Source organism: Lithobates pipiens, unplaced genomic scaffold, assembly GCF_037356315.1.
Source record: "Lithobates pipiens isolate NorthernLeopardFrog02 unplaced genomic scaffold, aLitPip1_a1.2 Scaffold_3, whole genome shotgun sequence".
Lineage (NCBI taxonomy): Eukaryota > Metazoa > Chordata > Amphibia > Anura > Ranidae > Lithobates > Lithobates pipiens.
The window spans coordinates 187453193-187464440 of NW_027507790.1; the positions used below are offsets into that span (position 1 = coordinate 187453193).

Consider the following 11248-nt stretch of genomic DNA (forward strand, 5'->3'; position numbering starts at 1 on the left):
ATGGACAAAAAGAGAAAATACATTACTTTTATCCAGTCTTTATCAGTCATCATCTTTGATTGGTGAACCTAGAAACCAGAGGTCTATTGCTACATGGTAATCAATGATCTCTTTGGAAATCCTACTCTTTTCTTTCTGCCCCTTGCTTGATGAAGAAAGGAAACATAAGGAAACAGTAAAGTGTGCAAGCACTAGCAAAGGATTTTATATTTTCATCAAAGGGCCTTTGAAGTCAAACAGCCAGAAAATACTGTTTTTGTTGATCTAAGTGCTGTGAAGCCAATTGACTATTCACATACATATGGCAGCTAAACAATTTCCACTAATTTCTCTACCCAAAATCTTCAACATTTGTTTCTAGGAGGGAGACAGCGAAAATATAATCCCATATGTAGAGTCTAGTAAGGCGTCATTACCTTGAATTGGGGGTATGTATGAAGGCAAATCCACTTTGGAAGTAAAGTCGCTGTAAATCCGAGGGGGGCATGCAAGGAAAATAAAAAAACAGCATTTTAGCTTCCACATGATTGGATGATAAAAATCAGCAGAGCTTCCCCTCATTTCAGATCTACCCCTTCGATTTACAGCGACTGCACTTCCAAGTGCACTTGCAGTGTACTTGTAGTGCAAAGTAGATTTGCCTTTCGTAAATAACCCCCATTGTTTTTTTTTTTTGAGCAACACATGCACCATATGCAATAAATTGAATGAGGGATAAATTGGAATTAAAAGACAGAGAGAGAGACACACGGAGAAGTAGAAGAGAAACACTGGAAAGATACAGGTGACAGGAGGAAAGATGAAAAGCAAGAAAGTTTAGGAGAAACATACCAAGAGCTAAAGAAAAAAGAAATGAAAGCAATTAAGACAGAAAAAGAATTTTAAAGAAGAGTAATAAGAAGGGGGGGGGGGGGGTCAAAAATGTAATTATAGATATAAACTATAGAAAGCAAAAAATCATTGGAGCAGTTTGACAGAGAGAACTGGGATTAACAAAGCTTCCAGCAAGAACGCTAAGTGGGTTCTACTCTTTTCTTACCATATTACTACATTAATAACCCAGGTATGTTACTTTCATTACTACACAGTGTAAGATGTTACAGAGCCTGGGGCTTTCAATTATACTTGCTACAGTGTATAATAGTGGTATATTTCAGTAACTCTATTTGGCTACAGTATTTTCCATTTCTAAAAACAAACTTAACCAGCAATTGAGACATACCTATCAACACAGACTGTGCTTGAAGATGCTTTGATACTTTGCATATTCATACATAAATAGCAGAAACAAGTCAGGAGAGCCTGCTTACAAGATGTGGCTAATTAATCTAGCATGTTCTACAAAACCACAACACATTAAATTCTAATTAGTCACAAGTGGAAAAATGGTCGTCTTAAACCTTAATGTATCTTCAACAGGGATATGTTTGTTCGCTTTGTTTGCATCTCTCAGTTTCAGACTGCACTGATGTTATCAGAGATATATATCAAATGAGAATTATTATATTTCTACTTATTTCTGTCAACTAAAATTGAATATTAAGAACATAATACATTTCCTAGTTCATGTTAATCAGGTCAGTTTTAAAGTTGGTCATGAAACATCAAATATAGTGCAAGTATCATAGAAATAGTAGAATTATTGTATAAGAAAAAGTTAGGGTATTCATAAAACCATACCATATAACAATGGTAACAGTGGTTAAACACACATTCAGTATAGAGTTGATTTACTAAAGAGGTGGTAAATGTAGACTCACTTAAATAAAGTAAAGCCACCCAGTCACGTGCACAGATAAAATAAAAATAAAAAACAACAAGATTTTGCCCTGCATGCAATTAGATGATTGAAGCAAACTCAGCTAATTTATTATACTGAGCTTAGCGAACATTCTCCTCTCCTTTAGTAAATGAACCCTAATGGGTTGCAATCAGACACGAGGGGGGTTATTTACTAAAGGCAAATCCACTTTGCACTACAAGTGCACTTGGAAGTGCAGTCACTGTAGATCCGAGGGGGAAATGCAAGGAAAATAAAAAAACAGCATTTTAGCTTGCACATGATTGGATGATAAAATCAGCAGAGCTTCCCCTCATTTTAGATCTGCCCCTCAGATTTACAGCGACTGCACTTCCAAGAGTACTTGTAGAGCAAAGTGTATTTGCCTTTCGTAAATAACCCCCCAAGGTCTGCAAAAATAACTTATCAATGTCTCTTCAACAAACCTGGAGCTATAGCTCCTAGACTTTGACTGGCAAGGCTTGCTGGTGATTTTAGTTCTAAAGAATCTAGAGATACGCTTGTTTTCTAAAATGTACTTTAGGGACAGTTTCTACAATTATAAGACAAGTAGTGTTGAACTTACCAGTATATAATGAATACCTAATGTCAACATGATTTCTAGCTAATGCTTTCTGTACAATAGTGAAAAATATAGGGATTTGCAGTCATTTATGACAGCCAATAAGAAACCTGATATATAAGCCTGACTACGCCAGATAGTTGATAGCTGAGTTCTAACTAGTTGCTATGGTTTGCAAAACATCCTTGATGCTTGTACTATAAATTAAATAAGCTCCTCTTGAACTTACATTAATATGGCAAAGATTAATGTGCAGACTGCATTTAACCCAATCAGCAATCGGCTTGTATTATTCATACAAATAAAAAAAATAAAAAAATGATTGGCTGCTGTGAATGTATGTGTACATCATCAGACATGTTTGCAAGGTTTGGTAATATAACCAGAAATGTGCAAAATATTTTCTATAACTAAAAGCCTTAATTTAACTGTCTGGGTATTTCAATTATCCAAGGGAAGGCTATTTGCTTTCTATTATATCTAAATCACAGCCATAAGTTAACATCAGATGGCAGCATAAACAGTTTTTCTCTGATTGGTTACTAGAGGTAACAGCACAGCCTTGTCCTGTGTGATTAAATATTTCCCTAACTGTTAGCATGTTATAACAATTTTCACCTCCAAGATTCCTCCTTTTAAATCTCAGTGACTGCGAATTGTCTTTCATTATGACTGGGTGAATTGCATTGCATTACACAAGACAACATGGTTTGCACTGCAAGGCAAAGTTTATTAGCAATAAACTTGCAAGTTGTATCATCACCAGCAAATATTGCAATTTAATACTGTACATTCAGGCCAGAATTACATGTCTACATACAATACTCACTGTTCTAGAGTTTTCCTTTTTTTAAGACAATCTTATTTCATTTAAATAGACAGTTGAGTTTATGCATAGGATGATTTATTCTCATAATAATGCAACTGAAATGAGTGGTGGGTATTGCAGTGAATACAAGGGGCTATCTACAATACCCAACACTCCTTCCAAATGCAACTAAGGGGGGGAAGAGGGAAAAAAAAAGTTGTTACATAATGGCATCCCTGTGCCAGTACAATGGTCTTTAAGCCACCTGATTTAGTTAACATGAAATAACAACAAGCAACAGTTCATCAGCCTCTTGGTCTGTGCAAATATGTTTCAAAAGACAATTTCAAAATTATCCGACTGCCATGTAGTGGCTATGAAAAAATATTGAATATATATATATATATATATATATACAGTCTATAGAAATTCACATTGAAATAATGGCAGCCATTAAACCTAGGTTTTACATAGTTCAACATTTATGCATTTTGTTAGTCTGGGTCCATCAAAAAATAAAAAATAAAAGATAAAAAATAAAAGAATTGGGCAAACTCATGGACTACTCAGTCTTTTTCTGTCATCACTTTTCTATGTTTATATGTTTCAATCCCCCCCCCCCCCCCCCTCCTCCTTGGTTGCTCAAGGCTTTCAAGGGAACACACGTTAAAATAAGGGCTTTTGTAATGGGCACAAGGCAGGCAAGAGCAAACAGGATCGTCTTCACTGTCTACAGTATTTGCACTTGATGATTTTCTTAAAAGCACTTTGGAAATCTTTATTAAAATAAGCATAAATAATAGGGTTCAGGAGAGAGTTTGAGTAGCCTAGCCAGTTGATGACATCGAACAGCAAGTGTGGCATATGGCAGGATTCACAGAATGGCAACACCAGGGCAACAATAAAGAATGGCAACCAGCAAAAAATGAAAGTGCCCATAATGATACCTAGCGTTTTAACCGTTTTCCTCTCCCTGGCCAGTGCCACTTTCCTCTTGGATTCAGTGCTCTTGTCATTCTTCTTCTCGAAGCATGTAGGAGATAGGTTGTCACTGGAATGGTTTGGCAGCGTAAGGTGGTTTTTAGAGTTGGCATAATTATGGATCTCAATGATCTCCAGAGCAGCCCCATCTTCATTGTGCCTGACTGCTCCATTGACACAGGCGTTGTTGGGTTTGGGCTCCACACTCCTCTTCCAGTTCTTGCTGGGCTCCCCATTGCTTTTCCTCTGGATGGTTGCTGGGGAGATGGACAGAGAAGTGTCTGCCACTTTCTTCTCAGTTTTCTTAACAGTTTTACGAATCCTGAACCTGGCTGCTTTAAATATCTTACCATATAATATCAACATTAGAATTAACGGGATATAAAAAGCCCCAAAGGTGGAGTAGATAGTGTAACCTGGGTCTTCACTGATTTTACAAGCATCAGGGTCAGACCTGTCTTCAGGTGTCCTCCAACCCAACATGGGTGGGATGGATATTGAGAAGCCCACTATCCAGGTTATGCTAATGAGAATGGCAGCTCTCCTAGGAGTCCGCTTGTTCACATAGTCTATGGGGTCTGTGATCGCCCAGTATCTGTCCAAAGCTATAGCACACAAATGGAGAATGGAAGAGGTGCAACACAAAACGTCTAAAGAAATAAAGATATCACAGGTTACCTGGCCCAGAGTCCACTTGTTGAGAACTTGGTTGTGAGCCGCCATGGGTAACACCAAGACTGAGACCATCAAGTCGGTGACCGCCAAGGAACCTATGAGATAGTTGGCCACCGTCTGTAGAGTCCTTTCCAAGGCTATGGCTGCGACCACACAGGCATTGCCAAAAATCGCACAGAGGATCAGTGTGCCCAGGAAGAATGAGGTGATGATTTGGTAGCTGAGGGCTACCTCTTCGAACTTGGTGCCATTCCCCTTCTCTGAAGAATAGTCTGAAGAGGTAGTGTTATTAAATGCATCCATCCCAAAGAAGCCAAAAGGTAAAGGTAATAGAAGAGGAGGGGGAGAGTGGGGGGATGGGAAGCTGGGATCAGGACGTCCTGTGCCTTGCCCACTTAGGGGTGAATGGACGCCTAGGCTCCAGATCCGGACTTCTTTAAATCAGGCATAGTTTCAGAGGTGATGGATACCACTCCAGTCTGCGCTTCTTGCTTCTGCGAATCATTGGCGACTGATGAAGTGTAGAATTCCACAGAGTGCAGGAAAAAAAAGAGAGGACGTCAGCGCTGATGGTGTGAGCAGAGCACTAGGACATGGAGAAAAAAAAAGTCTGTCTACCAGATGAAATCCATCTTCTCCCCCCACACCTTGGTCCTCCTGCCCTCTCTAGATGACTTGGACAGCAATGAAAGGCGAGCCAGTCACTAACTTGGAACTCAGTGAACTGCAACTATGCTTGCTGTGGGAGTCTATCCTCCTTGCTGAGCTGGGATTGTATTGTAGTTCCTTTCATAGGGAGAGCAGGCGGAGCTTTATAGATTGGCACTGCTGTCTTCCCTCTGCCCATAAGATCGTTCTCTCTACAATCTTGCAGATCCCCAGCTGGTCCCCTCAGATTCCCTTACATACCTAGCCATAGAAGGAAACTTCCCTCTCTTACCAATGCAATGTGCTGCCTTTTCCTTATCAACCCCTTCCCTGCTGAAGGTTGCAAAACTTTGCAGAAAAATGTCTCTCTGTACAAGCTTGCAAATCCACAGCTGGTCCCCCACTACTTGTTGGCTCCCTGACATACCCATCCATAGAAGGAAACTTCCCCCTCTTACTAATGCAATGTGCTGCCTTTTCCTTATCAACCCCTTCCATGCTGAAGATTGTAGAACATTGCAGAAAAATGTCTCTCTGTACAAGCTAGCAAATCCACAGCTTGTCCCCCCACTACTTGTTGGCTCCCTTTAATACATATCCATAGAAGGAAACTTCCCCCTCCATCAATGCAATGTGCTGCCTTTTCTTTATCAACCCTTTCCATGCTCAAAATTGCAAAACTTGTCAGACAATTCTCTCTCTGTACATACTTGCAGATCCACAGCTGCCCCCCTCCCCCCATTATTTGTTTGCTCCCTGGCATAACTGCCTATAGAAGGAAACTTTCCCCTCTCACCAATGCAATGTGCTGCCTGTTCTTTATTAACCCCTTGCATACTGAAGATTGCAAAACTTTACAGAGTAATGTCTCCCTGTACAAGCTTGCAGATCCACAGCTGCCCCCCCCCCCCCCCTCTACTTGTTGGCTCCCTGACATAGCTACTCATATCAGACTTCCCACATCTAACCAATGCAATGTGCTGCCTGTTCCTTATTAACCCCTTCCGTGCTGAAGATTGCAAAACTTTGCAGGAAAATGTCTCTCTGTACAAGCTTGCAGACCCACAACCCCCCCCCCCCCCCCCACCCCCCACCTCCCAGTATTTGTTGGCTCCCTGGCATACCTACCTATAGAAGGAAACGTCCCCCTGCTTACCAATGCAATGTGCTGCCTGCTCCGTGCTGAAGATTGCTGAAAAATGTTTCTCTGTTGCAGACAAGTATATTTCTTCCTAAATGCAGATTTGACACGTTTTGATGTCTATAGCTCAGTCTCAGTTATTATTAGACAGAGCATACAGTAGATATAGAACAGCTGGAATGAAAGTTTGTGCTGGCTCCAGTTTCAGGACCCTGGACAGCAGCGCAGAGTGGAAGGTGGTTTGGCGCCATCTACAGGCCAGTCTGGTAAAATAAGGTCAGCGGAGGCGGACACGCACACACGCACTCTGCACACTAGATTATGCAAGATCCGAGGGTTCCATAACATTATTTACCCGGATTAGACCAAGGATTAGATATGATGTGCTATCCACCGTACTGTGTTTTCATGTTGCAGTTATTCCAAGCTTGTGTTTGTTAGGGAATCGCTAATATTTGAGTGCACTGCAATTTTCTAATTCTATGGTGGAGACATTGAAATTGTCATGGAATGTTTTCATACAGAAAGAATATAATTGCCTGTTCTTATGCAGATTTAAAGGAAAACGATTTTCCTTAAAAGAACACTTATGCCTCGTACACATGATAAAGAATATCAGACAAAGGATCGTTTTTTTTATGCATGCTAATCTCATATCGAAAACCACTAGGACACTAAAGTTGTATTGTAATGTATTGTGTCATTTACGAGCACACGCGGTTTTGGTCACACAATTTTTTTCATACAAATACCATACTAATTACACAAAAATCATTTTTTCTTGTTATCGTATGTGAAAAATTTCCGTGCGTCCCTTCTGATATTTTCATATGACCTGCAGTGGCAGCCTGTCCATAGAGGGAGCAAGGGTGCCGCCTCCCCTATCCACGCGTCTAGTCCCCTGATCTACATATCATGACACTGGACTATGGATTCCAATGGGGGGGGGGGGTTCTACAAGCACCTGAGGCTAGAGGCTCCAATAGGTTTCAAAAAAGGGTGGTCTCGCAGCATTGCACTCCACGCCCACACAGTTGTGTGACAATAGCGATTTCATTTTCACTATTTTCATACTAGAGTTCCTCCCCGCCAATCAGGAGGCCGGTTGTGAAACCTGTTTCCCAATTGGCCAAAGTGTCAGGTGATCCTGTTGGATGCCTAGCGCTTTGGTGGAAGAGGAGATACACAGGGGAGGAAACATGAGTAGCGGACACCGGAACCACCGCTGCCCACATTCCAGGAGAGGAGGACAGGACACCACAGCCCTGCCACACGAGTGGTTAAGTGCCGGACAGCCTGCGGGGGGGGGGGGGGGGTGCTGTCAGAGACAAGCCGCAGAGCCGGTTGGGTTGCTGTCAGAGCCAAGACATGCCAAGGGGGTGGGGGGGTAGGTGCTATCAGAGCAGAGCCATACCACACCACCGGGGGGGGGGGGGAGTTGCTTTCAGAGCCGAGCCGTGCTGCTGGGGGGGTGTTGTTTGTTTGCCACCCCCCAAAATAAGTTTCCACCAGCCGCCACTGATAAACTGTTGTGATCAGCTCTCAGAAACTGTATACTAATCAGTTTATCAGAAGATAAAACTGCTCCCGAAATTTCACTGCAAACTCTGGCCTGGAAGGTAGTGGTTTTAATTTCAGAGCATTTAATTTAGAGTAAATGTACTTGTGCAAATGCTTAGTATCGGCACCCATACCAATATTGGTATCGATGTAAACCTAATCTCTCCGCAAGCATTATTTTTCATCCAATTTTCTCATCATGTGGCATTAGTCCAGGTTCAAACTGATGCATATCTGATGTGGATCAAATGAGATCCAAAAGGCAAATATTTCCATGTCATCTGAAAATACATTGTTTTCTATGAAGGATGTTCACATCTATGTGGTGTGAATTTGATCCAGTTAAAAAAAGTGTCCTGTCTGAGTTTGGAGCAATGTGTTCCAAATTCGCACAGCATACAGTATATAGCAGCATTCTGAGATAACTGTTTACATAGGATCAGGGGTCAAGTCCCAGGGAAAAAAGTGTGGGAACTCCCACCCAAGGTCCACTCCCCCACAAAAAAAAAATTATACGCTCATATGCATGACCGCTTCAAAAGTGGTATATTTCATCCAATTTTCGTATTGTGTGCATGAAGCTTAACTGTTAGTACATAAAAAAAAAAACAATCCTCAATAAAAATAAATACGGTAATTCTCTGAATAATCAGCATTCATTCAATTGTGCTTCCATGCAAATGTGAACATCGTGTTCTGATCTTTATTGGGGAATGTTATTTTGTATATAGAGTGTTTACACTTTTCATTGAACAGAGTTTGGATAACACAGGGTTAAACGGAAAGGTCATAAATTAACTGCACATTATCTGGGCAGAATGCTTGGGGGGATAGTGATGTGTTCCTGCTTAGGAGATGTATGTTAGCTTGGGGGGCTGAAAACTCTGCAGGGCTCCAACACACACTCGCTGCTATTCCAACCCTTCACATATTTTCACATAAACTTCCCTCCTGGCATTAAACTTTTTCAGGTATTGTGCTCAGCTTACCACCCCAAACTGATGTTCCTCCCTCAGCTCACCTCTCTCCCTGCATGTCCTGTGAGCAGAATAGCTGATCTACCCATCAGCTAGCTGTGATTGACAGGTAGATCGAAGTGGATGCTGTCATGGGGCCCCCTACTGGCAATGCCTGAATGGTCAGGTGTGCGGCACTTACTATTGCAAGCTGTGTTGGCAGCTGCTGGTGTAGCACCTGCCACACAGCTCGCATACTTCAAAGTCTTGCAGGACATGGCTGCTAATGGGAACTGAGTTCCTGTTGTGGAAAAAGTACAGGAACTCTGTTCCCATGCGTTCCCACAGGACTTGAGCCCTGCATAGGATGCGATTCATAGGCAGTTTTTCACAGAAGTGGCTAGAAGACAGATTTACGTAGAAGTGGATGGAAGCTAGTTTTGTAGAGAAGATGGTGGACGGCATTTCTAGCATATGAAGGCAGATTGAAAATCACAGCAGTACTAAATTTGCATTGAATGAAAGGATATTCACAATTGTATCCCTGAATATCTGAATCACACCTGAACCGCTGAACAGCTACCTTTGACAACTTCACTGAAAACTGACATGAAAATCGCACCGCATTAATGTGAAACTAGGCTAAAAGGGGAATACCAGGTATGGATACTTTTACATCCAGTTACATTGGTCCAGCTTGGATTTTTACAACTATGCATACAACCCACTGGGGTTGATTTACTAAAACTGGAGAGTGCAAAATCTGGTGCAGCTCTGCATAGAAACCTTCCAGGTTTTTTTTGTTAAAGCTTAATTGAACAACCGAATTTAGAAGCTGATTGGTTACCATGCACAGATGCACCAGATGTCACCCTCTCCAGTTTTAGTAAATTAAACCCATAGGTTGTATTAGTTGGTGGGAAAAGCCAAAGCGTAGAATAGCTCATCCAGCTTGATATTAAGAGGCCTTCACCACAATAATTATAATAGACAATCAACTGAGTAAGTAAAATGAAAGGGTTTTCAAGGAAGGCCTCTCACTATATCAGGTTCAGCAAAAAAAAAACACATAATCTAAAATATACATGTCTTTACGTTTCGCAGTCATCAGCGCTTCAGCAGGGCTTCAGGATCATTTTCATCTGATCAGGTCTCTTATAAATTTGGCGTGTCAGATAGGTTATAGGAAGGCAAGGCAAGTAGTTGTGGGACAAAGGAGATATTCAGTACAGATGGAATAGACCAAGAGAGGAACTGAAGCAAATGGTCACTTGACTGTGTGCCATGTACCTTAAGGCAGAGCCTGGGAACCCCTGGTAGAGATGACAGGGGCTCAAGAGTACAAAGGGGCACAAGTGCCTGACTGGGCACCTGGTGTAGAGGGCAGGATACCGAAGATAGCAGGGAGGTGTCCTGTAGTGCAGCAGCAGGATGCAGACAGCAGGCAGGATACAGTGGACAGCAGGGAGGTGTCTTGTAGTCCACTGCAGGATGCAGACAGCAGGCAGGATACAGCAGACAGCAGGGAGGTGTCTTGTAGTCTAGCAGCAGGATGCAGACAGCGGGCAGGATACAGAAGACAGCAGGGAGGTGTCTTGTAGTCCAGCAGCAGGATGCAGACAGCAAGCAGGATACAGTGGACAGCAAGGAGGTGTCTGTAGTCCAGCAGCAGGCTGCAGACAGCAGGCAGGATACAGAAGACAGCAGGGAGGTGTCCTGTGGTCTGGCAGCAGGATATGGACAAAAGGCAGGATACTGGGTAGAGAAGACAGTCCGGGTCAAACACAGGTGGGCAGATCAGAATAGTCAAAGTCCAAGCCGGGATCAGGGTGGGCAGCGAGCAGAGTTGTCAGGAACAAGCCGAGTCGGATACGGATCAGGTAAATCAGATAACAGATAGCAGGGGTCGCAGGAAACGCTGTTGATCGGGCAGCAAGACAGCAAGGCTGTCTTGCTGTCTTGCGCACTCGTGCCGTGACATCACTTAGTGCCAGGAGGCACCAGCAAGGCTGTCTTGCTGGTGCCTCCTGGCGCAAAGTGCTGTCACGGCACAAGTGCGTGCGCTCACATGCACCCGTGCAGCGCTAATTGCGCTATTGCGCATGTGCATGCGCCA

General features: G+C 42.6%; 1 protein-coding gene across 1 annotated transcript; it reads right to left on the reverse strand.

Moving 5' to 3' along the window:
* Positions 1-3793: 3793 nt before the first annotated feature.
* Positions 3794-6801, reverse strand: HTR1A (5-hydroxytryptamine receptor 1A). The gene is made up of 2 exons (XM_077462620.1): positions 6632-6801; positions 3794-5338 (listed from the first exon to the last, which is right to left on the reverse strand). The coding sequence occupies exon 2, from the start codon at positions 5128-5130 to the stop codon at positions 3895-3897; it is 1236 nt and encodes a 411-aa protein (XP_077318746.1). The 5' UTR covers positions 5131-5338; positions 6632-6801; the 3' UTR covers positions 3794-3894.
* Positions 6802-11248: the final 4447 nt, after the last annotated feature.

Coding starts and splice junctions, on each gene's coding strand:
- HTR1A (XM_077462620.1), bottom strand. CDS start 5,130: ATGGATGCATTTAATAACACTACCTCTTCAGACTATTCTTCAGAGAAG.